The sequence below is a fragment of the Prionailurus viverrinus genome, chromosome C2 (assembly GCF_022837055.1).
Source record: "Prionailurus viverrinus isolate Anna chromosome C2, UM_Priviv_1.0, whole genome shotgun sequence".
Lineage (NCBI taxonomy): Eukaryota > Metazoa > Chordata > Mammalia > Carnivora > Felidae > Prionailurus > Prionailurus viverrinus.
Window position 1 is genome coordinate 1,896,282 of NC_062569.1, and position 26,443 is coordinate 1,922,724.

At 49.5% G+C, this 26,443-nt stretch overlaps 2 protein-coding genes across 9 annotated transcripts in view; one reads left to right on the forward strand and one right to left on the reverse strand.

Moving 5' to 3' along the window:
- The window catches only part of UBP1 (upstream binding protein 1), a 53,044-nt gene extending 36,678 nt beyond the window's left edge, over positions 1–16,366 (forward strand). For both annotated transcript variants that reach the window (XM_047875670.1, XM_047875671.1), the window contains 8 exons: positions 2,680–2,783; positions 4,550–4,604; positions 4,858–4,951; positions 7,882–7,972; positions 8,725–8,840; positions 11,189–11,331; positions 12,054–12,105; positions 14,418–16,366. In XM_047875670.1, coding sequence (XP_047731626.1) covers positions 2,680–2,783; positions 4,550–4,604; positions 4,858–4,951; positions 7,882–7,972; positions 8,725–8,840; positions 11,189–11,331; positions 12,054–12,105; positions 14,418–14,455 — 693 coding nt within the window. In that variant the 3' untranslated portion in view covers positions 14,456–16,366. The remainder of the gene's footprint in view (positions 1–2,679; positions 2,784–4,549; positions 4,605–4,857; positions 4,952–7,881; positions 7,973–8,724; positions 8,841–11,188; positions 11,332–12,053; positions 12,106–14,417) is intronic.
- FBXL2 (F-box and leucine rich repeat protein 2) overlaps positions 1–26,443 on the reverse strand; it is a 131,363-nt gene that overhangs the window by 2,202 nt on the left and 102,718 nt on the right. For 3 of the 7 annotated variants that reach the window (XM_047875673.1, XM_047875672.1, XM_047875678.1), the window contains 2 exons: positions 19,084–19,296; positions 17,312–18,422 (listed from right to left, as the gene is read on the reverse strand). In XM_047875673.1, coding sequence (XP_047731629.1) covers positions 18,315–18,422; positions 19,084–19,296 — 321 coding nt within the window. In that variant the 3' untranslated portion in view covers positions 17,312–18,314. Of the gene's footprint in view, positions 1–10,790; positions 10,810–17,311; positions 18,423–19,083; positions 19,297–19,822; positions 20,069–26,443 lie in introns of those variants that run through there. The other 4 variants (XR_007155730.1, XR_007155729.1, XR_007155733.1 and 1 more) reach the window with 4 other exon arrangements.

Consider the following 26,443-nt stretch of genomic DNA (forward strand, 5'->3'; position numbering starts at 1 on the left):
TGGCACCCATCATTTTCTTAGAAGCCGAGGCCTCCCAACAGGACCAGTTTTCACTGGTTTCCTGGTGTTCAGTGAGTCAAGCCTCATATTTATTGGGCAGGTTTTAGAAGTAAGCTGTTAGCATCCCTGCTTTTCTACTGGTGAAGGAATCTCGTTGTGTAAAAGTGAAGTAGGTGTGTTTGTGGAGGTTTCATAAATTTGCTGTCCCTGCCGTATTACTGTGCCGTGTTAACTTGGAGCTTTTGATGGCTTCATTTCCTCAGACATCTGGCAGTGATGAACAGATTTGGGGAGACTTAGTACTAAAAGGTTCACCTCATTTAGATGCGCATGTTATGCGACATGGTCCTAGTTTTTATGGTGTGGCAATGGAACCGTCTTCCGGGTAGTGGAGAGGACCGTGAACATGTGACACCTGGAACTTGCTAGATCTGCCAGTTGGGCTCCTCAGACTGCAAGATGAGGCGGTGTTACTTTGTGAGATGGAAAGAGAGACGACCTAGTTGCAGGGGAGCGGGTGCTGATGCGTCAAAGGCCACTTACAGTGAAATGGGTGTGCGTGCAGTAAGTTCAGTGGTGCTGTCTGGGCAGATGAGATTTCTTTTTGAAAGTTGGTAGTAGTTGGAACACTCTGGCCAATTTTCCCATTTTCGAGGGGACACATAATGGGTGGTCGATTTAAGATACAACTATGACGTTGCTTTTTGAAGTGTATCCTGCCGAATTTAAATACCACAGCAATTTAACACCCAACTGTTGTTCATTTAAAAAGTTCATCATGGGGCCACCTGGCTGGCTCAGTCGGTGAAGCGTCCGACTTTGGCTCAGGTCATGATCTCATGGTTCGTGGGTTCGAGCCCCATTTTGGGCTGTGTGCTGACAGCTCAGAGCCTGGAGCCTGCTTTGGATCCTGTGTCTCCCTCTCTCTCTGCCCCTCCCCCACTCGCTTTCTCTCTCCCTCTCCCTCTCCGTCTCTCTCTCAAAAATAAGTAAATGTTAAATAAAAAGTTCATGATGGAGCTCTGTAGTTATGCCTGAAATTTTATCCCATTCTTCCTCCTTGATCTGTTTTCTCTTCCACTCGCCATAAATAATTTCATGTCAATACGACAGACTCTTACGCCTGAAAATCTTTTAACCATCACCCTACTTACTTCTTTATGACAGACTTATTCAAACTGAAATTTAATATTTTCTCTGACCATAAGGCTCTTAAGTCTGTTGAGAAATGTTTTTGAAAGTAAACTCTACACCCAATGTGGGGCTTGAACTCACATCCCAGAGATCAAGAGTTGTGTGCTCTCCTGACTGAGCCAGCCAGCTACTTATTGTTGGGACCAGTTTATCAAAACAACAAATTATACAATTATTAATAAACAGTTAAATGTAAAAATAGAAATGTTATTGGAAATGCCTGTTGAAGGATGAGACAGGGTGGAATGCAGTCACATTCTACATTTGTCTTTTTTTTTTTTTTTTTTTTGTAGAGAAAAGAAACTTTGTTTAGACGTGCTTACTTTTCTTTGAGTGGTGTCATTCAGGTCTTGCAATTCCTTTTGAGTCATTTGCCCCAAATCCCAGTGACCTATTTTTTATGATCTGGTCGATTACTTGAGTAGGTGTCAGCTGACGCTAGGTATTCCTGAAGTGTTGGAAGGCAAGGAGTTGAAAACTACCCGCCATATACAGAAGCATTGTTTTAGAGTCATGTACTTTCTGATTTATCCCGATATCTTTGGTCTTTTGCTTTGTTTGGGGGAGGGTCTTCTGTCCCCTGGCCGTGGTGAGACATGGTGGCTTTCTTGTGTAAAACCTGAGAAGGGTGATTGCGAAGGGGGCCTGGCAACCGAGGGCGTCCTCCCACGGACTCATTCTAGGGACTCTGTCAGGGAGTGAGGTGGACTCCTGCTCAGGTTTGAAGCTCCTCCTTGGTTGCCCTGGCCTGCTCCGCACGCTTTTGACTTAGCTTTTCCACTTCTCCTCATTGTAATAGCGCGTGTCTGTGTCTTTGCTCTGTCTGTGGTCAGAATGGTGCCTAGGCTGAAAGCTGTCCTAGTTCACCATGCCCCTTTCAGAAGAGAGAAGCCAGAAGCGTGTGTAGACATGTGTAGACCGGTAGAGAGACGTAGGCAGCACCGCGCACAGTTGATGGGTTTCGATGCTAGGCCTGCCTTGCCTTGCTTGGCTGGGGACGGTTAACCTTAAAGGAATCCGGGAGGCGAGTGGGTACTGGTGAGGGTGCTGCTTGGGCAGGAGAGCGGAGGAGCAGTAGGGGGACAGAGCCACTGTCCTGGTCACCATACGTGTCGGATGCTTACGAGCCGTCCTTGCCTCTGCAGTTCCTAAACCTTGATAGGTGCCTGTGAGACCCTTGCTACAGAGGAAGGGGAGGGGTCTTGAAAGCCGGCTGTGCATAAGTGTACATTTCGAATGCCTGCATCGTTTTCGCTGCTGTCCTCACTTCAGGCCTTCCCTGTGATGAGTCCGTGCATAGACGCAGGTGGCACGTAAAGGCCACGCGGCAGTAAATTTGATGTTTCTGTGAGGCTCTTTGATGAGTGTCAAGTGTCTTGTGTTTTATGACCTTGCATTTGGCCAGACTAGAGAGTGACTTGCAGAAATACTTCTTCGTACGCTTCTAAAAGCAGCTCGCTAATTTATTTCTGTTTCTGTCCTTAGTGCTCTCCGTGGCCCGATACCCCCACAGCCTACGTGAATAGCAGCCCTTCCACAGCGCCCGCCTTCACCTCCCCACAGCAGGGCACGTGCAGCGTCCCAGACAGGTACTGCTTCGTGCCGGCGTGCGCCCGGGGCGGCCCGGGGCGGCCCGGGCCGTGCCCCCTCGCGTCCCCTCCTGGGTTGACGGCGTCTGCTCGTTGACACGGATCTGAAGTCTTTAGTGGTGGGGTCCGGCCGCCTCGGTTTGAGAGGAAAGTCGTCTCTTCCTTGCCTGCTGGCCTTTCTGTTCTCAGCCCTGGTGCCTCACACGTTCACAACTGTGGAAGTTGTAGGAAAGGGGGCGTTTTCCAGATACATCCTAGGTGAGAGAGGAGGAACATTAGTGGAGTCCTGGAGAGAGAAGGACAGTGAGTTACCACGGTGGAACGGGCTTGCAGGCGTTGAGATTGCCTTTCTCAGGACGTTCATTGGTCTTGAATCGCACCATATCAGGGCTGTTTTCTGCCCCGTTCCTTTGCCCTCCTGCTACACACACTACGTTTATTGGTGAGTCTTTAAACTTGAAGAGCTTTCCGTTTCTAAAACCTTACTGTGGTTTTAGACCCGGAGACGGTGGACTGGTTCCATGTTCCTCTCGGTTGGGATTGCACCTGAGACCCCGGGGCCTGTGCGTGGGGGTGTCGCGGGCGCCCTCTGCCGAAGAGCTCGTGCCGGCGGGTCACACCGGAGGTCCCCTGTTGCTGGAAGCTTCTCGCTGGGAAGGAAAGTCACAGGAGACTGCCGAGGGAGAGGTTATCTTCCTTGCGCCCTGGCTGCCCCGACGCGGTCCGTCACGGTCCACCCTGGCCGCCGTGAAGGGCACGCCAGCCCCCGGGGCCTTAGAGACGGTGCGAGCTCGTCTCCCGCGGTCGTGGAGCTGGGAGCGTGGGGTCGGGTGGCTCTGGCGGGGGCCCTCCGCCATGGCGGCCGCCTGTGTCCTCACGCCATGGAGCGGACGCCCGTGGGACCTCGCCTTCCTGGTCCCTGCCCCACAGCCCCGCCTCCTTGTGCGGTCATGCAGGGAGTGGGGCGTGGGGATCAACATCCGCATTTTGAGGGAACACAGGGACCCGGGCTGCGACAGGGTCTGATGAGAAGACAAGCAGAGGAGTAGACTGGTGGGCAGCTCAGCTCGTAGATGTTTGCGCTGTAAGAGGAGGAACGTCGGGGAGACCAGGGACTGGCGTGTCCCCATGTGGGGGCCCTTCTGCTGTCACAGCCCGGTCCCGAGTCCTCTTGGGTGGCGTGACGGTCGTGACCTCGGGGGCGGGTTGTGGGCTCCCGCACCGTCCGGGAGCCGTCCCCATCCCAGTGGGTCCAGGAGGACAGTCACCAGTCAGTGTCGGAACTGAAGTGATTGAAGGACAGATGCTAAGAAAGGAGGCAGAGCACAGGACCAGGAAGGCGCCACCCTGTCTGTGGAGTTGCCTTTGTTTTCATTTTCCCTTAGGAACCCGAGGACAGCGGCACCCGTTTGTTCCTTCCGCTGCCTTGAATGTCCCCGTCTTCAATGATGGATAAATGTGTTAATTAAGGGACACTTTCCGAGTTGGCTTAGGATCATTATACCATTTCTTGTAGCTCCTTAGTAAAGTGTGTGTTTTGCAGTTAAGTTCAAATTGTTCATGTTGGATTCTCATATTTTTTTCCTTACTAAAATGAATGCGTGGCCTTCATTTTCATGAAGCCCTGTTCACTCCCTGACCGGTGGTGCCAGCATTGTTAATTTGCAGATTTATATGCTCTGTCCCACAGTAAATTCACCTTTTAACGTCTTGATTTAAGTATATGTGTGTAATAATCCTCCTTTCCTTCCTTCCGTTCTCCCTAGCAATTCTTCTTCCCCAAATCATCAGGGAGATGGAGTTTCACAGCCCTCTAGTGAAGTAAGTATCTTTGTCCTGAAACCGTCAGAGGCTGTAAGGGTCCTGCGTTTTTAAGGCTCTTCCAGGGCCGCGAGTCATTGTTCGGGTCTCTGGGTAGTCAGACCTGTGCTCCCCTTGGGTCTTCTTGGACTTTAAACTTGCAGGGTTTCTGTGTTTTGTTTAAATGTTCTTCACAACATGCCAGGGACTTGGATTATTTTTTATTAAGTTTGAATTGTTTTTTTCTGTTTATGTTCGTTTTCTTTGTTAATAGCAACTTCAGCCTTCAGCCACGATCCAGGAAACACAACAATGGCTGCTCAAAAACCGATTCTCTTCTTACACAAGACTGTTTTCCAATTTTTCAGGTACGTTTTGTGCGCGTGTGTGTACATGAGTGTTTTGTACTTGTTTCTGGACTTTCATTAACCTTAATTTTTAAGAAAAAATGTGAAGTAATTCTGGATTCATAGTAAGTTGTCAACACGTACTGGGAAGTCCCGCGTACCTGTCACCTGGCCTTGCCCAGTGGTAACACCCTGCATACCCCTTGTAGTGGGAAACTGACTCCGGAACAGTCCGTGGCTTCACCAGTCTTACGTGCCTGCCTTTTGGCGCAGGCGTATATAGTTCTGGGCATTGCTTTTCATTTTATTAAATGTATTAAATTTATTTTGAAATAATTTTTGCTTTACGGTAAGTTGCAAAGATCGTACAGAGATGTTCTGTGTGCCCTTCGCTAGGTTTCTCACATAATGCTAGTACGACGTCAAAACCAGGAAATTGGCGTGGGCGGAATGAGTCTGTATGGTTCCGTGTCATTTTATCACAAGCGTGCGCTCGTATGACCGCTACCGAAGTTAGGATCCAGGGTGACACCAGCCCCACGAGGATTCCCTTCGTGCTGCCGCACCCCTCGCCCACCGTGCCTGCTCCGGCAATCCTTAATCTGTTTTCCGTCTCTTGGGTTTTGTCGTTTCCAGAATGTTGTGATGTAAATGGAATCACACTGTGTGTGACCTTTGTGGTTGGCGTCCCCTCCCCGCCCCTCAGCATAATGCCCTTGAGTCCATCAGAGTGGGCGCATCAATAGTTTATTCCTCTTTCTTGCTGTGCGGCAGTATGAGATTGCGATGTGAATCTACTCGGGTGTGGCTTTTGTATCCTTAAGTGTCTTCTTGCAGAGTGAGCTACGCAGACGGGCTCTTAGGAGGGGCCAAGCGGGCTTCCTCCAGGCGGTGCAGCAGGAAGCCTGTTTTAGAGGGACACTGATAGATGCGCCACACAGGGCGGGACCAGCACTTCCCCGGCGTCGGTGGCCCTGGGACCCTGTGCCTAACTACCATACCCTGGCCAAACACCCCGGGAATCCCCGGGCCGCGGTACCCTTGTGGTGACTCTGCCCTGCCCGCAGGGCCGTGGGGCCACGGCGCGAGCCTTTGGAGAGGACAGGCCTGTGTGTGCGCCCACCTGGCCCAGGGGAGAGCTTGATTTCACAGAGACGGGTTCTGTTCTGTCAGCCCCTTGCCGCAGTGTTGTGCACGATTAGTCATTCCCGTGTAGCTCCTCGTCTCTTTAAAATGAAACTACCGGATGAAAGTCTTGCTGGCTGGTAACCACATTTTTGTATGACTGTACCTTTTATCTGTGAGAAATTGGAAATTTAAAAGTGTTAGCGCGTGTGGGGAAGATGCGTCTGGAACCCTCGTGGGAAGACACGCGAAGAGCGAAGCACAGACCGCAAGCCCTGGCAGTGGGAACCCCGGGAGGGCCTTAGTTTCTGTTTGGAGAGTCTTAAGCTCTTTTCACCTTGAGTGGCGCTCACGCGGGCCCGGCCGCCCCGCTGTTTCTTGCCCCGGAGCTTCCTGGCAGTAGGACGGGGAGGAGGGTGAGGCCACGGGCTCTGAGCCCCGGGGCATTCACCTCCGGAAAAGGCTGTGCACGCGAGCGTCCGTCCTGTTCCGTGTGCACGTCCGGGAGATGCACGCACAGCGTCCCTGGGCACGGCTGTGGGCCCCGGAGAGATCGGGAAGCCGCCGGTCTTGCGGTTTTCGCTCCGTCCAGTGACACCACCGGGGCTCGCGCCTCACGGAGCCGGGCTTCTCTGGTCTTTTATAAGCTGGAGAGTTGTCAGGCTTCCGTGTTCAAATAGAAGAGATAACTCCGTTATCTTGTTTCATACCTAAGTGGATCTTTTTTACAGGGAAGTCATGCCTTAATCCCAGAGGGCATTTACATTCTACCGATAAACTAAATCTCGAGTGTTAATAGCGGGCGGGTGGGGGGAGCAAGATCATGGACACATTCAGACACACAAGGTAGAGGACGATGAAGCTCATGTAACCGGCCCAGCCTTCGGTCAGTCTTGCTCTCTGCCACTCCCTCTCCCCCTTTTGTGTCATATTTTAAAGCGGATCTCGGATACCGTGACACTTACGCTTACCAGTGATTTACGGGGGAGTTCCTGGTTCTTAAGGTATAACGTGCAGTTCTGTGCCATGCTTCGTCTTAAGACCGGCTGCGGCGACAGGCTGCAGGGGGCCCGACTTCACGGTGCGACTTTACAGTTGCGATACGGAGAGGCCGAGTCCTTGCTCTGCTACCATCTCGAGTGAGTGGGTGGGTCCCCAAAACTTGAGACTTCGTTTCCTCTTCTTGTCAAATAAAACATTATTGTTGTGCTCTCAAGGTTAATTATCTGGGGTCAGAATCCTGTTTATCTACACAACTGCCAGATAGCCAAAACAAGGCGGGCAGTGAAGTCACGTACTCGGACCAGACAGCCCTGGAAGGCCCCGCTCACCGATCTGATTCACCCGCCTCTGGGCCTCTGGACTCCTTTTTTTTTTTTTTTTTTTTTTTTTTTTTTTTTTTTTTTTAATGTTTGAGAAAAAGACCATGCGCGAGCATGAGTGAGGTTGGGGCGGAGAGGGAGATACAGAATCCGAAGCAGACTCCAGGTTCCGAGCTGTCAGCACAGAGCCTGGCTGGGGCGGGGCTTGCACTCACAGACCTCGAGATCGTGACCCGAGGCCAGGTCGGATGCTTAACCGACTGAGCCACCCAGGCATCCGAGCTGAGCTCCTGGAACATGGAAGCGTTTTGTCTTAGGCTCTCTGGGACAGGACTGTGTATGCTCACTCTTGCGTTTGTGTAGTTTGCGTGTGCGGGTATGTGGAGGCCGCGGTGCGATGGTTTTGAGGGGGGGTTCGCTGCGTTGAAGCCAGGTGCTCCAAGCGGCCAGTCCTGCTTGTTTTTTCCACGTCTCTGAGAAGAATCTCTCTTTGCTGTTCTCCAGGTGCCGACTTATTAAAACTGACAAAGGAGGATTTAGTACAAATTTGTGGTGCAGCCGATGGCATTCGGCTCTATAATTCACTCAAGTCAAGGTAAAGTACCGTGTTTAAAAGGAACGGTTTGCTTGAAGTAAAGACGTACCCTTCTTTGTGGGGAATTTGGGCAGAACGTGTTCCCGTGGCAGGGTGGCGCGTGCCCGTGTGCTGCGGGGCCTGGGCCCCATCGTGCTCACAAGAAGACTGTTTCGTGCGCACCCCCAGGGTGGGCCCAGATACGAGGCAGGCACTGATGGGGGCAGAGTAGACTGTAAGACGGCAGGAATGCACATGGGCGGTACTGATTCTTGAAGACCACTGGGTTTGTCTCCAAGAACACAGACCTCTCGTTTAGGTGAGAGGTACAGAATCTGTGGTTTTCCAAGGTCCTGTGACTACTACTAAACATTGCTAAAATGTAAACTCGTAATTGTGAATGACAACGATGGGATTGTAAATTATTCTGGCTCTTGAGGCCCATTTACTGTCGTTGCTGTTTCGAGACTTGTGAGAATTCCATTGAAGTGGAATCTGACTGATTTGAAATTGCTGAGTTAATCTTGAAACTTAAATTTACCGGCATCTGCCAGACCATCTCGACGGTTTAGAGTCTGGATCATCAGATTAGACCACCTGTGATAGTTGGTGTGAGGGGTGCGTTTTTACCTTTTTCTTCGTGAATTCTTTTGTGTGATGAAATAATGCCGAAAAGTCCTCCTAAGGAGATAGAGCTCAGGCTCCGGTAGTTATTTGTCCCCGCTGTGGGCAGCCTTGCCCCTGGGCTGACGAGTGGCCTCTTCTGGTTGCAGGTCGGTGAGGCCCCGCTTGACCATCTATGTCTGCCAGGAGCAGCCGAGCGGCTCCCCGCTGCAGGGGCAGCAGCTGGCGGGCGGCGGAGGCGAGGGCAGCGGCGGGACACCCTACGGTGGGTACCGATGGGCACTGGTGGGCACTGAGGGCGTCGTGCCTTCCCGTCCCTCCCTCTCCGGCACTGCGGTGGGAGCAGGAGGGCCCCGAGCGGGGCTGTGACCCTAGTCCCGGCGAGACTGCCCAGCCGCTCGGAGTCCCGACAGCAGGGAGAGGCGGCAGTGTGGGGCTCGGCCCTGGGGGGGGGGGGGGGGGGTAGGCGGCCAGCCACCCTTGTCAGCTGTTTCCGCCACACCTCCGTCTCCTGTGTGTGTGGCCCTTGGCGCCAGAAGTACCTAACAAGCGAGACGAGCCTGAGTGCTCTTTGGAGTTTTGCTGGCCTTTATTCCTCCCCGCATCTCAACATTTACTGAAACGGTGAATATGACGGCAGCAGCTTGGTGAGAAAACAGGAAGGTGTCTCTTTTGTTTTTTCCCTCTATTTTACGGACTGGCTTGGCGGGGGTTGGGGGGCGGAGCTTAAAATATCCCATGTGCAAAGATTCGTGTGTATAACAGTACTAAGCGCGTGGACTTGTCTCCGACAGGCAGCTGGCCAGCGCTGGGTGCTGAGTGGCTCCCTGGGCTTGTGACACTGTAAACACACTCGATGCCATTATGGGCGGGCTTCTCAGCCTAGAGTTTCCTTACTTGTGTAAGAGATTGCTGTAGAGCAGAGACGAATCTCGGCCCTTCTCCCCTCTTCTGTGTGTGGCCCTTAAAAACAAACGCAATTCTTTTAAAGGATGTGTTTTCTCATTTGTCAGGTTGGGTGAGTGGTAATACTTCCTCCTTCCCACACTCCAAATCAAGGGCAGCACACCCCAAACTTTCCGGAGAGAACTGTGTTATGGCATTCACAGTGGCAGTCATTTACCCGAATACTGGGTCGCGCTCTGAGAAACACTGTGTTTGAAAAATCCCAAGGAAAGCCTCACTCTTGTGAGCTTTTCCATTTTCCGTTTGACTTTAAAGCTGTGAATTTTGAGACTAACGAAAAAAAGTCTTTGTCTAAAAGGATAAAGTTCTAAGGAGCTCTCCGTGTATCATCGAGATTTTGTGTATCATTTACACATACAGAGGCCCGTCATACTTGGGAAAGTGTTTGTGGAGGAATGTGTGGAAACAGCGGCCATCTCAGCCCTTCATCAAGGGTTTTCTAAGTTTGCTGGAAACTTAGACCAGGTAGTAAAGGTCTCCACTTTGTGGACCACGGGATCTCTTTCCCACCGGCTCTGCCACTGTGGCCCCAAAACCACCACAGACCGTATGTAGGGATGGATGGGGCCACACGGTGGTTTTGAAAAGAGCAAGTGAGGGCAGGGTTTGGCTCACACAGGCTGTAGCTCGGGGGCTCCGCTCTAGATCGGCTCTGTGCTTTCCTTAATTGTAGTTCCACATTCTAGGCTTTTCGTAATGTGTAATTAGCAGAGGTTTCCATTATTGTAAACACAAGAAAACCCCCTCGTTCGGGGAAGCCAAGTTCTAGCACTGCCTGGGGTCTGTGGCCGAGTGGGACCTACAGGGGCCGTGCTCACTGCAGAGGGACTGGGTGTTGTGCACGTGACAGCTGCTGCGGGGTTCCACGTGGCAGGGACACAGGACCCTGGGTGGCCTGTGGCTGTGACTCGGAAACAGCAGCAGCTTTCACCGTCCATGTCCCTAGTTGTTTGTGTGGGTCTTCTACGCGGTTAATGGTTTTGGGGGGACGGGGGGCGGCTTTTATTCCTTAGGGTATACTCCCAGCAGTAGGATCACTGAGTCCAGAACAGTGACAGCGTTGGCTCTTCTTATATGTTGTTAGAAAGACGTGGCGGTTTTGAAAACCGCTCTCTTCGGCTATAATTTATATACCATAAAATCCTTCCATTGTAAGTAAACCATTTCAGGATATTTTTAGTAAATTTAGAGTTTTGCAGCCATTACCGCTATTGAGTTTGAGTCCCAACGTTCCAAAAAGTGCCCTTGTTCCCATTTGCAGTTAATTCCTGTAAGAAAAATGAAAACCTCAGATCGTCTCGTACAGTTTACGGTTAATGGTTATTACAGTGTATGTGCAGCATAGTTACTTTTTTAAAATTCTATACCTATTTTTAAGTAATCTCCACCCCCAATGTGGGGCTCAGACTCATGACCCTGAGATCAAGAGCCGTGCACCCTACCAGCTGAGCCAGCTAGGAGCCCCAGCGTAGTTCATACAGTATCAGATTTCAGCAGGTAGTGATGGGGGGGAAAGAAATACTAGTTCCCATTTTTAATTTTTATATGTATGGTTTTTAGTACTTTGAAAGGGTGATCTTCCTATGGATGAGGTGGAAAACACATCAAAGATGACTGCTAAAATGCTGTTCTTATTTTTTATTTCAGTTTATCATGCGATCTACTTGGAAGAAATGGTCGCTTCAGAAGTTGCTCGAAAACTTGCATCGGTGTTTAATATTCCTTTCCACCAAATTAACCAGGTCTACAGACAGGGTCCCACCGGTATTCACATTCTTGTTAGCGACCAGGTAACTTGAACTGGCACGCCCTTTGCTTTTGCACACTTTCTCTGTCTCGTGGAAGAACTATGGGAAATCCTGCGGTCTCTTGTGCAAGTACTCCTGAGAATCAATTTCAGAGTTGCGATCAAATCTGTAAGAATTTATAACAAGAGTTTGGGTCTCCCGGTGACATAAGGACTACAGATCCAGGAGACCCGTGGCTCAGGCACCTCCACCCCTCACCCCTTAGACGTTCACTGGGGAACTCTGGGGTTAGCAGGGCTTTGGCCCGTTTTATGCAGGGAGGCGTTAGGATGTATCTTCCTTTTGGCCACTATTTGATGACTAATTTTTAAAAACATTCAGGTTATTGTGTCCCTGGTGTTCGGTGACAAGCAGGTAACAGAAGAGTGCTTACACCAGGACTTTCTCTTAAGCGTCATTATTCACAGGGCCCGGGGTGGGGGTGGGGCAGCTCCCAGGGGGTCAGATGAGCTGTTTCGATGTCTCCGGGGCTAGTCATGGGCAAGCATGGTCAGCATGGGGTCCTGCCCAGTGCAGCAGGTGTAAACTTCGACTACCTCACACTGCCTTTGTGAAGGCATTTTTTTTTTTTTTTTTACCACTGAGTTCTGTGTGCAAAGATACATAGATTCTGACATTTTCCTGTAGCTTCTAATTTTACTCTTTTCTAATCAGCTCAGAAAAGACAGTTGGATCTTAATCATTTATCTGCTTTATCCTTCTAGATGGTTCAGAACTTTCAAGATGAGAGTTGTTTTTTATTCTTCACAGTAAAAGGTACTTTGCATGAGTGCGTGTGTCTCAAAATGCTGGAATCATGAAAGCGTGTGCCTGTAATCAGTTGTCCTCTTGTGTGGTTACTTTTGAAAATGCTGGCTTTAAGAGTTTGAAGAAGACTTATAAAAACAAATCGAGAGTATTTCCAGTGGTTGTAAGGGAAACTAGCAAATAAGGAAAAGGAGTCAGTCCTAGATTATTAGGGAAAAAAAACTTCAGCCACATTTTACTGAGCACCTTGTATCAGACAGCTTTCGGTGCTAGAAAGGTCTTGACCAAAGCAGACTCATGGAACTCCTGGCGGAAAGCAAACCAGAACTGGCCGACGGATGCACATAATTACGAAATCTTGTAGGTGCCGTGAAGGAGTGGGAAAGTAGGGGTGCTTGTGTTTTGGGAGGAGCTGGGTCGGGGCACATGGAGCGGCTGGGCGAGGGGGTGTCAGGTCCAAAATGCTGAGGACTGGAGCAGTGAGGGGAGCTGCCCGCCTGGGGAACCCCCCCCCAAGGCGATGTGAGGCTGCGCGCGAACCTGAGAGAAGGCCACGCAGTGTGAGAGGCCCGTGACCCAGGTGGAGTCAGAGCGGGAGGTGTCGGTCGGGTGTGTAGGACCCGGGCACGACAGATTTTGTTCGAAACGTATTGGGAAGTCAGTGAAGTTGTTTAAACAAAGGAGTATTCGTGTAAATGCAGTTTGGTTTTTCTTCCACTCTTGCAACCCTGGAGCCATGAGAATGGGGCGAAGCTGGAGGCAAGAGAGGTCACCTGAGTGTGACACATTTATGGGCAGGGCCCTGCTGGGCTCTACACTTGGGGAGGGGCAGTTGTGGCTCCTGTAAGAGCTGCTGGGCAGGCAGACTGTGGTCCCAGGAGAGAGGCAGGAGTGACTGCAGGGAAGCGGGTAAGAGTCCCCTTTTAGGTGTGCCGGGAAGGTCAACTTGGCAGTGATTTGTCCCCGTCTGGGGCTGGCGGGAGAGGCTCGGACTTGAGATGTAATTTGGAGGCCTTCGGCACATCAGCAGTGGCTCCAAGCTGTGGAAATGATTGCGGTCATTTAGGGAAAGGATATGGAAGGAGGGCCTGGAGGGGGCTCAGGTGAGTTCCACCTGGGGGGTTAAAGGGGGGATTTTTGTTCTTTTTTTTTAATGTTTATCTTTGAGAGAGAGAGACAGAGTGTGAGCAGGGGAGGGGCAGAGAGAGAGGGAGACACAGAATCGGAAGCGGGCTCCAGTCCCCGAGCCGTCAGCCCAGAGCCCGACGCGGGGCTCACACTCACCAGGCATGAGATCATGACCTGAGCTGAAGTCAGATGCTCAACCCGCTGAGCCACCCAGGCGCCCCAGGAGGGGATTTCTAAATGCAAGATGATAGTATGTGAAGAAGAGACTTTTAAAATAAGTCTGGTGGGTTAAGATCTAAACCCAGCCTTAGCTGTATCTCGGAGAGCCGAGATTTCCTGTGTGTCCCCCTTTCCTGGGAGTCACTCCTGCAGGGACAGTCCACACCAGCACCGAAGGGATGACTTTGCCTGTGCTGGTGCCTTGCGTTTGCCGTCCGCCACCGCCAGGGTAGCCTGAACCAGGCTGGCTCGCTCCAGCGTTCACTGTCCCGGCACCTCGGGCCACTGCTCCCGCGCTCGGCTCTCGCGGGGAAAGCTGTGCGGGGTTTCCCCTGCGGAGCTCAAATCGTCTACAACAGGAAAGCCGTAGTCTGGTTGTATGTTTGGGTCTCACGACGGCCATGGCTGTTGCTCGTGTCAGACGTGACGGGCCGTCCCCTCCAGTCTCACCCTGTTTCTCAGACTTTCGTCCCCACGAGAAAGTTTCTTTCGTTCCTTGATGAATGGCTGTACCGCTTCTTGCCGTTTCCTAAGACACACGAGGCCATCAGACAAAAGTAGCGATATTTTCAGAATGTTTCAGACAGGCCTCTGAGGAGCTAAGAAATTATTTCCAGAAAAGATGGGACGCAGGCACTCGGTCTGTGCGGGTTGTGTGGAGTGGCCGTTCTCTGGCCCGGCACGGTGTCGTCACCTGCTCTGCCGCCAGCCCCCGCCCCCTTGCTTACGTCACTTTGGCTACTGGTCTGGATCCCCCCAAGCGCCCCAGAGTGCCCAGCAGCATGGGCACAGGGCGCCGACGGGCGTATGGGCCGGATGTTAAAAAGCAAAATCAAAGGGAAGGTGTCCGTGTTCTTCTCCAGAAATACTGGGAAGGGAGGGTGTAGCTTTCTAGGAGTTTCGATTTAATAGTCTGGATTCTCCTGGGCCTGGCGAAAGGAGTTGTGTGTAACGTGCCTTTCCTTTTCCCGCAGCAGAGAATGGTGACGGTATCCACATAGTTTTGAAGTGATGTCTTACTTAGTCTGAACTATATTCAGTACCAAATAAAGTCACGCTTAAAAGTGTGTGAAGACTGAATCCAAGAAGTCTTGGGATTGGATTTTACCGTATGAAATGTTTCATATTGAAAACACAAGATGACCTTTCTAATGAGCTGTATGAGAGGCGAATCTCCTCACTGTCACTGCCATAGCCAAGCATCCTCGTGAGAGTGAGCGCGTCGGGACGGCACGCGTGCAGCTCTGGGGGCCACGCGCAGGCCCGGCTGCTGCTTCTCTGGCAGAGGCCAGTAGGTACAGTTCCTAGAGGCAGCCTTTGCTGTCTCTCTACACTGTATGCGGTTTGGAAATGAATGTAAAAACGTACCGTGGGCATTTACCTTTCTGTGCCAGTTTGGCTTTTGTGGCCTGAACCTTATGCCGACCCGGGGCGGGGGTGGGGGACAGTGCCGTCGTGGGACCAGCACGGAGTCTGTCTGCAGAGGCCACGTGCTGACACCGTGATTGGTGGTCAGGTAAGAGTCTTGGCACCTTCTCGGAAGAAATCACGGAAGGGTGTGTGTGACGGGATCATGCCAGATCAGGGAAGACCCGAGCCAGGAAGGCGGGTGTGAAGCAAACTGCATTATCAAGAGTACCTTGGTGAGAGGATCAGTGTAAATCCTAATAGGTACAAAGACTTTTGTGTTTCTGCTTCATCACAGATTTCTTGAAAAACCTTTTGCTTCCGCTTCCATTTTTAGCATTTTGTTTCTGGTTTTTATTTTTGAAGCCCCAATGCCTTTTAAACTCATGTGGCGTCCCTCCCTTTCGCTGTTTCCGACCACCCCGTCCCTCCTCGCTCTGAACCGTCCTGTCCTTAAGTGTTTTTAAAGCCCTACCCCAGACCGTGGAACCAGGTGCCCCGGGGAGGGGGGAAGACTATGGTAGTTTTCTGACTTGCCGTTGAGGGGTCTTTGTTATCAATGAGTTGAAATTATCGCGGCAAACCAGATGTCATAAATGAAACACTAGATTGTGCCGTAAAAATGGCCCACGCTTCTGAGATATTGAGCTCTAGTACAATCATGGTAAACGTTCTGGTGATTATTTAAGAGGCTTTTGGCTACACCACACGATGGCCTCTTTTTCTTAAAAAGGGTGCGTCTTCCACAAAACCAAATGCTTGTCTCTCAAAGGGACGCCACGGCTTTTGCGATTTCCTCCTCGTTCTCGCTTCCCTCCCCACACGCACCAGCAGGCACCTGTGAAACCTGTGGTGGAGCAGACCGTGTTTTAAACTTCGGCGCCCTTTAGCTATAGCACCTCTGTCCACGCGCCCGGCTGTCTTGGTTTTGAACGTGCCGATTCTGATCTTTGTTCGGGCGGAAATAGGAGTGATTTGGACTCTGAAATCCCTCCCAGAAGACAGACCACTTCAGTGGGTAAAAAGCTTTGACGGTTCGTGTTTTATTCTTCGAGGGGATTAAGACGCACGGTCTCTAAACACTTTCATCTTTAGTTTGAAAATATCTGTAACTCTGTAGACCCTGAAGCGGGGGAACGTTCCTTTCTGTCATCTCCCTTTGCTTTTGTATGAACACATGTTTTCTGTACCAATCACTTGGGAAAGAAGTGAGCATATCTCTTGTTTTTAGAGTTCTGCTTGTCTATTTAGCATTCCTTTTTGAGTCTCAAGATATACGGAACAATAAATGTCATTTAATGCTGTGTGCTATTTCGAATTCCTCATCAGGTGTTAGAAATGGGGTTGAAAACACTTTAAAAGCTCATCGAACTTGAAATTCTACCAAGCAGCATTGAAAATTAGTCTGTCCCAGTGAAGCAGGTTAAATTATGGCACCAGCAAATTTGCTACTTTGTTTTTTTAACAGTAGGATGTATACATTTCAGTAAAATAAATGTTTTCCGATTGTTTTGCACACGCGTGTCTCATTTAAACCCTAGTTCCTGACCGTGTCCCCTCGAGTCCAGAATTGAGGGGTTCCGGGCATGTGCCGAGCACACCGAAGTCCAGATGTTGCGAGAGGTGAGGCCCGTTGTGTGGTTTTTCTCTTCGGTCTGTTTTCTCAAAGCTGATGCGGCAGACTTTTCCATCGACTGCTCCCCACACGGAGAGGAAGCAGACCCAGCCCGCGCCTCTGGGAAACCTCACCTGGGGTTCTCCTGAATGAGGTCACGGGTCACTGAGGAGGGAGTCCAGGAACCCCAGTGGGCTGTGCCCTGGCTCAAGAGAGCCCATGTATAGAAAGCCCTGGTCATGCGAATTTTTAAAACGGAGACTATAATTACTGAAACGAGTCTGTGTTCCCCGCTCTTTGTTTACTTAAATAGCTTCCTTCCACAGTCACGCCGCCACACAAAGTGGTACAAACGTATTTTCAAACAACTGCTGTGGTGTGTGCACACTTCCGGCCAGGGAATGCCAGAGGATGTGTCCTCGGGCGCTGAAGTCATCAGGACTCGAACGCTTATTCCGAGACCTTGTTAAAGTGACTTAAGGGGTCGCGCAGGTACCGCCTTCTCTCCCACCATACCCTAAATGCTCCTGACCGGTCCCTCTGACCGACTACTGGTCTGGGGGAGACAAGTGCCCCGGCTTTGCTGTCCCACCGCAGCCTCCCATGAGCTCTGTGCTCCTCGTTGTGGGGAGCGGTCGCTAGGAAGGGTCGTCAGCTGCCATGAACGCTGAAATTTACAATGTGAGGGCGGTGACGGGTTTCTAGTCTTAATATCACACGTGTGGACAGCCCAGAGTGGAAACTAGAGCTTGTCAGATTTTAAATAATATTAGGAAGGTCTGAGTTGGGAAAGTGGTTTTGCTCAGATTTGTCTGCCATACGATGATAGCAATAAAACCCTCTGACTTAAGCATTGCTATGGTTTATTCATTTTTATATTATGAGTCTGAAAGGTGCCAACACTTTACTGATCTGAGTTTTAAGTGTGTACAATTTTTGAATAGTTCTGGTGTAACTTGATTTCTAAGATTTTAAAATAAACTTGGAAAAAATCACACCCATTCTACATGCATCCATTCATTATTTTTAATTGATTATATTGTAGATAACTTAAGCCGTCGTTCTGTTTCTTTAAGGTCCCCCAGGTCTTGCGAGAGATGGCGTGATTAGCTCTTCTCCTATAACGAAAACGCACTCCGTGCCGCAGCACGGGCCACAGCCCCTGTGTGGTCAGGCAGCGACACGACCTCCGAGCCGTGTGTGTTTAGCTCTCGGTTCCCGAAAGTGTGTGTGACAAGCTGACGGACACAGAAGGGTGAAGACCCTGCCCCACCCAGTTCAGAGTCCTCATTTCTTTGGCGTCTCGTGGAAACCGGCTAACTTGCCTCCCACCCAAGGCTCTACTACATACAAAACCAGCAGGCATCGTGGATTTGCAGTACAGTCACTTTGAGAAAGTTGCTATTTAGTCTTCAAAGTGGAAAAGTCCTGCTCGTCAAAATGGAATCAGTGTGAATTAAAGTAGGCCGCTGGCTTAAGTATCAGCTAGATCAACAGCTTATTTCTTCTGCTCAATTTGTGCTAACACTGATGGTCGGTCTGAGGAACGCCGACAAAGCCAGGGGTGGGACTGCCTAAGAAGGCCCCCACCTCTCCCGTGTGGCCCAGCTACCCCGAGGCCGCTCTTGCCTCGTGCCACCAGACTCCAGGCTGTGACGTGATTGCCTCGTAGCAGAATAAAGGTGAAAACTCTCACCGGAGTTACTGCGGTCCCTACCGGAGTCTTTTACCTGAACGTGCCTTTCCCAATGGAGAACCAAGAGATCTGGGCGAAGGTGGGGCAGGTCGGGAAGACTTGGGTCTTCTCTGGAGGAAGGGACACCTCGCGCCTTGGGCTTGGCCGCTGCCGTCAGAGAATGACACAGCACCTGCACAGTCGCTGTCCGCTTCCTCCCACTGCTGTCGGGGGGGTGACGGGAGCAAAGTAGGCGTGGACTTTGACGTGAGGGAGCTGAGCCTGGAAGCAGAAAAGCCCGACCTGGAGTCATCGCTACGCGGGGGTGCTGAGGATTAGAGGCACAGGCCTAGACGAGCCCATGCGTTCTCCACATAGAATCGACCCCCTTCCCCTCGGGCAGATAGTTCAGAGAGAATTCCCGGTGCAGGCAAGAGCTGCTGCTGACACACTGTCCCCCTAAGCCAGCACCTTCCAAAGAGCACAGAATACGTGCCCTGGTGTCGTCACCAGCCCTGGATGCAGACTGAGCACGGGCCTCACAGCTTTGGCACCCGGGGCAGCTCTGGGAGGGAGATGCAAAGCTCAGAGCGCATTCAGGAAGACAAGGTAAACTGCCTGGGAGTTGGGGAAGCCACATTCTCCTGAAGCCCTCCCATCTGGAAAGTAACCAAGACCCCGGTCTCCTTCCTGCCGGTAACGGCCGTAAGGCTCCTTCCTCGGGATTCCGATCAGACTACGAGGAACCTCAGACCGACACCGTTCTGGAAGTGGAAGCTGCCAGGGTGAGGTCTACCATGGGAATTTTGGACAGGGAGACTCCTGTTCAGCCTGCCAGTCTGCAGAATACGGGCTGAGGGTAAAATGTGGGGAGCAGACGTTGATTCTCGGCGTGTTCGCCGTCAGCTTCGAAAGCGCCAGGGGACGCGTGCCCCCCGCTTACCCGCATCCGCTTGATGCCCGCGCGGGTGACCTGCTGGCAGTCGTACAGCTCCAGGCGCTCCAGGCCGCGGCAGTTCTCCAGGTGCTCCAGGGCCACGTCGGTGATGAGGAGACAGTTGTCTAGTTCTAGGACCCGCAGCCTCTCGTGGCCGCAGGTGCTGTTGCTCAGGTGCAGGATCCCATCGTCTGTGATGAGCTCACAGTGGGACAGACTCTGGAACAGGGAGGAAAGCGCGGATGTTCGCAAGACCCGAGGCCTAAAGCGCCGAAGCCGGCCTGAGCAGGGCCTTGTGGCGGCCGCTTATCAACAGGATCAAACACAAAGCCTCGGGGTCCTCCGGCCATGGGTTTGCTGTTCTCTCATCTTTCCAACTGCAGGTGATCCAGTTAAAGATGACGTGAGAGGATCTTGTCTCCCCTCCTCCCGTCAGCACCCTGGTTCTACGGGTACGTAAAGGACAGCCTGATCTGACCAGAGAGCCCTAAGAGCTAGCTGAGTGACTCACACACCGAAAGAAGGCCCGTGTCACGGCGGGTGGGAGACGCTGGGACACCGTCTTGCCGGAAGCCCCACCCCCAGGGCAGAGACCCACGGCTGGGAGAGAGCTCGAAACCCGGAGTTTCTCCCCGGGGAGCAAAGGGCTTGCACCCCATGTTGGGCACCCCAACTTTTAAAATATGTGCCTGAGAGGCAGGCCCCTAAAACATCTAGCTTTGAACACCAACAGGCTCACACCCACCAGGCCCACGAGGCTAGTGATTCCAGAAACGGCTCTTAAAGGGCTCACACACTTGGACTGCCCCGCCCCAGAGCCCAGCTTGGAAGTGGCCCATTGAGGGCCGCCTGGAGTCTGTGTGGGAGCACTGGCCTGAGGCCCATGCATCTGGTCCGAGACACACTCGGGGCCTGCCGGGACGCTCTAGGCCCAGGGACTGGCCGCCACCGCCTTCGTGCGCTCCCTCTGTCTTGCTCCGACTGGAGAAGGCTTAAAAAAAAAAAAGACAAGGAATTCTAGGCTTTTTTTCCCCAATTTCTCTTTCTCGGTGGGCACCTTCTCTACCACCCCCCTCGGTCACTCCTCAGCCAGTGGGCACCAACTTCTCCCTCTCCCTGTGCTGTGCTTCAGAACACCATTATCTGTCCGGAAGGAACTTCTGTGTGTCCAGTGCCCGGGTTTCCCACCTGGCACCCTGGTGTTCCGGCTGCTAGAGAGCAACACCTCTGCGTCTCCTGGCTCTGGAGGCCAGCGGGGCTTCTGCTGGTGGGCCACACGGGAAGAGACAGTAAATGGCCAACAGCCCCAGGGCACAGCACGAGACAACAGGCCCAGGACTCCTGTCTACGAAAGAGGCCTCGTGGCTCACCCTCGCAGCGGCAGCCTGAGGGGCAGGCTTCCAACAGACGCATCTCAGGGCTGCCCGCCCTCCTCCCCGGGGACCTCGGGAGGCGCCCTCTTCTCCCCCCCCGCTGCCACACTCCAGAGCGCCGGGATCTCCTGGAGGGGAGCTTTTACATGCATCTGGTGTCCCGGTCTTTGGGGCCAGCCACTCGGGGATGCCCCTTGGTCACCTGGCCCTGCTGGCCAGAGGGGCTCCTGGGTCCCACGGGACTTTGATCATCAGCTCTTCCCTGGCAGGCTACCGCCCCCAGGACGTTTCCCAGAAAGCAGACCGAAACGCACCCCCGCCCGACGATAAAGAGCTGTACGTGCTTGAGCTGCAGCTTAGTCCTGCAGGGTGGGCTTCGAGTTCGGCATGTGCCCAAGGCCTACCACGTGTTCTCAGGGAACCAGGCCGGTGCACGCCACCTCTGCGCGCATGGTCCCCCCGCCTCACTGCAGCGTGCCGGTGTCTCCCACAAAGGTGTTTGTACACTTGGGTGGAGTCCTGGTCTTTGCAGCTGCCACCCAGAGGACACCTAGATCACCTGGCCCTGGTGGCCAGTGGAGTTCATGCTTGCAGTCCCAGAGAACTGTGTACATTGTGTATTTTTTAAGCTGCTGCCCGAGTACCTTCCAGTCAGCCTAAATCTAGGTGCTGAGCTTCTCCCTTTTGGGACACTGACCGATCTTGGCAGCTCCTCAACTACTGGGAACCGTGAACAATAAAACAGGCTGTACAGACACAAAGGTTTGAGAGCCACTGATAATGAGGACCTGGTTGAACAAGAAGGCCCATCTTCTACATGAGCTCACTCCATGAAGAGGAGAGGCCTTTTTATCTAGGAACCTCAGGAAAAACACCTTACTAAAAGATAAGTGGGTGCCTGGTTGACTGCCAGGTAAGCATCCGATTCCTGATCTTGGCTCGGGTCATGATCTCAAGGTTTCCTGAGTTTGAGCTCCAGATCGGGCTCTGGGCTGAGAGCATGGAGCCTGCCTCGGGTTCTCTCTGTCTCTGCCCCTCCTCCACTCGTGCCATCTCTCTCTCTCTCTCAGAATAATAAACATTACAAAATTTAAGAAGGATAAGTAATGGTCATAAAGATGCTCACCATACCTTGGAGGAAAATGGATCAGTACACAACTTCAACAAAGAAAATATAAGAAAACACCAAACAGGGGTCATGGAGCTGAAGAATATAGTAACAGAAAAAATCACTAGAGAGGTTCAAGAGCGGACTAGATAAATCAGAAGGACCAGTGAACCTGAAGACAGAGCGGTAGAACTCACCCAAACAGAACAACAAAAAGAAACACAGATGCAAAAAAGTGGGGACAGCTTAAGGGATATGTGGGACAACATCAAGTGGATTAACATTCATATCACAGGGCTCTCAGTAGGAGGAGAGAGAGAGAGAAAGGAGAAAACTTATTTCAAGGAATGGTGGCTAAAAACCTCAACCTAGGGCAAAGAAACCCCCAGACATCCAGATCCAGGAAGTACAGAGTTCTAAAAATATGAACCCCAAGAGATGCACACCAAGACACATAATTAAAATGTCAAAAGTTAAAGAGAACCTTAAAATCAGCAAGATTCAAAACTTGTTATGCACGAAGGAGCCCCCATAAGACTAACAGCAGGTTTTTCAGCAGAGACTGCAGGACAGAAGGGAGTGGCCTGAAATCCAAAGTACTGAAAGAAAAAATACTTCCAACCAAGAATACTCTAACTACCAAAGTTATCATTCAGAATTGGAGATAGAGTTTTCCAGACAAGCTAAGGCTAATTCTAAAACTACAAACAAGGGATACACAAGATAGAAAGATGTAAAATGTGACACTGAAAACAAAACAGGAGGGAGGGAGACTAAAAATGTAGAATTTCAGAACGTATTCAAATAGAAGTTATCATAAAATAGACTGTTACAAATACAAGTTGTTGGGGCACCTGGGGTGGCTCAGTCCTCTGAGCGTCCAACTTCGGCTCAGGTCACGATCTCACAGCTCGTGGGTTCGAGCACCGTGTCGGGCTCTGTGCCGACGGCTGGGAGCCCGGAGCCTGCTTCAGATTCTGTGTCTCCCTCTCGCTCTGCCCCTACCCCACTCATGCTCTGTTTCTCTGTCTCAAAAATAAACACAAAGCAAATATAAGTTGTTATATGTAACAACCTCATGGTGACCACAAAGCAAAAATCTGTGATACATAAAAGATAAAAGGATCTAAGCGTACCACTAAAGAAAGTCATCAAACCACAAAGGAAGAGAACAAAAGAAGAAAGGAACAAGAGGAACTACAAAACAGCTAGAAAACAATTACCATAATGGCAATAAATACATAACTATCAATAATTACTTTAAATGGACTAAATTCTTCAATCAAAAGATACAGAATACCTGAATGAATTAAAAAAAAAAAAAAAGACCCATCTATATGCTGCCTATAGACTGAAAGTAAAGGGATGGAAAAAGATACCCCATGCAAATGAAAATCAAAAGAAAGTTGGAGGTAGCCATACATACATCAGACAAAATAACACTTTAAAACACCATAATAACAAAGAAGAGCATTACATAGTGATAAAGGGGTCAATCCAACAAGAGCATAAACATGGGTAAATATTTATGCACCTAATATAGGAGCACCTAAATATATAAAACACGTATTAACAGATCTAAAGGAAGAAACAGCAATACGATAAGAGTAGAGGGCATTTATACCCCAGTTACATCAATAGACCATCCAGACAAAATCAGTAAGGAAATACCAGCCATACACAACATGTTAGAACAGATGGACTTACCAGATGTATACACAACATTCTATCCAAGCAGAACACACGTTCTTCTCAAGAGCACATGGAACAATTCTCCAGAACAGATCACATGTTAGGACGTGTAAGAAATCTTAATAAATCTTAAGAAGACTGAAACCATATCAAGCATTTTTTCCAACCATGATGGTATGAAAGTAGAAATCAATTATAAGAAGAAAAGTGGAAAATTTACAAATACATGGATCTGTAACATGTTACTGAACCACCAGTGGGTCAAAGAAGAAATCAAAAGAGAAGTTTTAAAAATGCCTGAGACAAATGAAAATGGAAATGGAATATACCAAAATTTAGGGGATACAGCAAAAGCACTTCCAGGGCAACCGCTTGTTGCAATAAAGGCCTATCTACTTCAAGGAATGAGCAAAGTCAAACCATCTAACTTAACGCCTTAAAGAACTACAGGAAGATGACAAAGCCCAACATTAGTACAAGAAGCAAAATAAAGATCAGAGAAGACATGAATGAGAGACAGAAAAGAGCAATGAAATGAAGGGCTGGTTCTATGAAAAGATGTAATTAACAAGCCTTTAGCTAGACTCACCAAGAAAAAAGAGAAGGATCAACTACATAAACTCAGGAACAAAAGAGGAGACATTCTAAATGACACCAAAGAAGTACAACAAATCGTAAGACACTAAGAACAATTGTATGCCAACAAATTGGACAACTTAGAAGAAACGAGTACATTCACAGAAGCAAAGAACCAACCAAAACTGAGTCATAAAGAAATAGAAAATCTGAACAGACTGATTACTAATAAGGGATTGAATCAGTAATCTAAACTCTGCCAACAAAGATAAGTCCCAGACCATACTGCTTCATTGGTGAATTCTATCAAATATGTTAAAGAAGAATTAATACCAAACCTTCTCAAAGTCTTCCAAAAAAGAAGAGGGAACATTTCCAAACTCATTTTGCAAGGCAAGCATTGCCCTGCTAACCAAAACTAGACAAAGACACAACAACAACAACAAAAAGGAAAATTACAGACCAATATCTCTGATAAACATAGATGCAGGGGCGCCTGGGTGGCTCAGTCAGTTAAGTGTCCAATTCTTGATACTGGCTCAGGTCATGATCTCATGGTTCATGGGTTCAAGCCCCACATCAGGCTCCACACTGACAGTGGAGAGCCTGCTTGGGATTCTCTCTTCTCTCTCTGCCCCTCCCCTACACACTCTCTCTCAAAAAGAAATAAAACAACTTCTTAAACATAGATGCAGTAACCCTCAACAAAATATTAGCAAACTGAGTTCAACAGTACATTAAATCATACACTATAATCAAGTGGAATTTATTTCAGGGATGCAAAGATGGCTGAACATTCTTAAATCAATCAGTATGATATAGCACATTAGCAAAATGAAGGACAGAAATCCTATGATCTAAATAGATGCAGTAACAGAATCTGACAAAATCCAACATTCATTGGTGATTAAAAAAAAAAAACAGTAAAGAAGGGACATACCTCAATATAATAAAGACCATATATGACAGGCTCACAGCTAGCATCATACTCAATGGTGAAAAGCCTGAAAGGCTCTCCTCTTAGGAAGAAACAAGGATACCCACTCTTGCCATGTTTATTCAACACGGTAATAGAAATCCTAACCAGAGGAATTAGGTAAGAAAAAGAAATAAAGATATCCAAATTAGAAAGAAAGAAAACTTCCACTATTTGCAGATGACACAATATTATATATAGAAAACCCTAAAGACTCCACCAAAACACGTTAGAAATAATAAACAGGGGTGCTTAGGTGGCTCAGTCGGTTGAGCGTCTGGCTTTGGTTCAGGTCATGATCTCACAGTTTGTGGATTCAAGCCCGGGATCAGGCTCTGTGCTAACAGCTCAGAGCCTGGAGCCTGCTTCGGATTCTGTGTCCCCCACCCCTACCCCCCCAGCCCCTTGCCCCTACCCTGCTTGTGCTCGGTCTCTCTCAGAAGTAAGTAAACATTAAAAAAATTTTTAAAGGAAACAAATTCAGTAAAGTCTCAGGATACAAAATTCACATAAACCTGGCTTCATTGCTGTACACTGGTGAGCAATCGTTAAGAGAAATTAAGAAAACAATCCCTTTTACAATTGCATCAACAAGAATAAAAAACCTAGAAATAACTTTAACCAAGGAGGTGTAAAAGACCTGTACTGTGAAAACTACAAGACCTTGATGAAACACATTTAAGGCGACACAAATGGAAAGATACTTTGTGCTCATGGATTGGAAAAAGGCAAACTGTTAAAATGTCCATACTCCTCAAAGCAATCTACAGATTCAAGCAATCTTTATCAAAATTCCGATTGCATTTTTCATAGAAACACAGAACAAAGAATCCTAAAATTTGTATTGGAACCATAAAAGACCCTGATTAACCAAAGCAATTTTGAGAAGAAAAAACTGAAAACCTCACACTCCCTGGTTTCAAGCTACATTACAAAGAATGCTATAGTAATCAAAACAGTACAATACTGGCATTAAAAACAAACACATAGGGCACCTGGGTGGCTCAGTTGGTTGAGCGTCTGACTCTTGATTTCAGCTCAGGTCATGATCCCAGGGTCATGGGATTGAGCCCTGTGTCAGGCTCCATGCTGTGTGTGGAGCCTGCTTAGGATCTTCTCCCTCCCTCTCCCCCTCTCCCTTCCCCCCGCTCTGCCCCTCTGTCCTGCTTGTGCTCTCTCTCAAAACAAAATAAAAATAAAAACAGAAACACAGATCAGTGGAACCGAATAGAGTCCAAACAATCAATTAATTTACAGTGAAGGAGCCAAGAATATACAACGGCAAAAGGACACTCTCTTCAATAAATGCTTCTGGGAAAACCGGAGAGCCACACGCAGGAGAATGAAAGTGGACTCCTATCTTAATATAGCATATGCAAATATTAACTCAAATTGAAGACTTAATGTAAGAACCGGAACCACAGAACTCCTGGAAGAAAACATCATAGGCAGTAAGCTCCTTGACAATGGTCTTGGTAATGACATTTTTGGAATGAGTGCCAAGAGCAAGGGCAACAAAGGTAAAAATAAACAAGTGGGACACATCAAACTAAAGAATACTGCACAGCAAAGGAAACCACCAACCAAATGAAAAGAATGGGAGGGGATATTTGCAACGCACATATCTGATAAGGGGCTAAT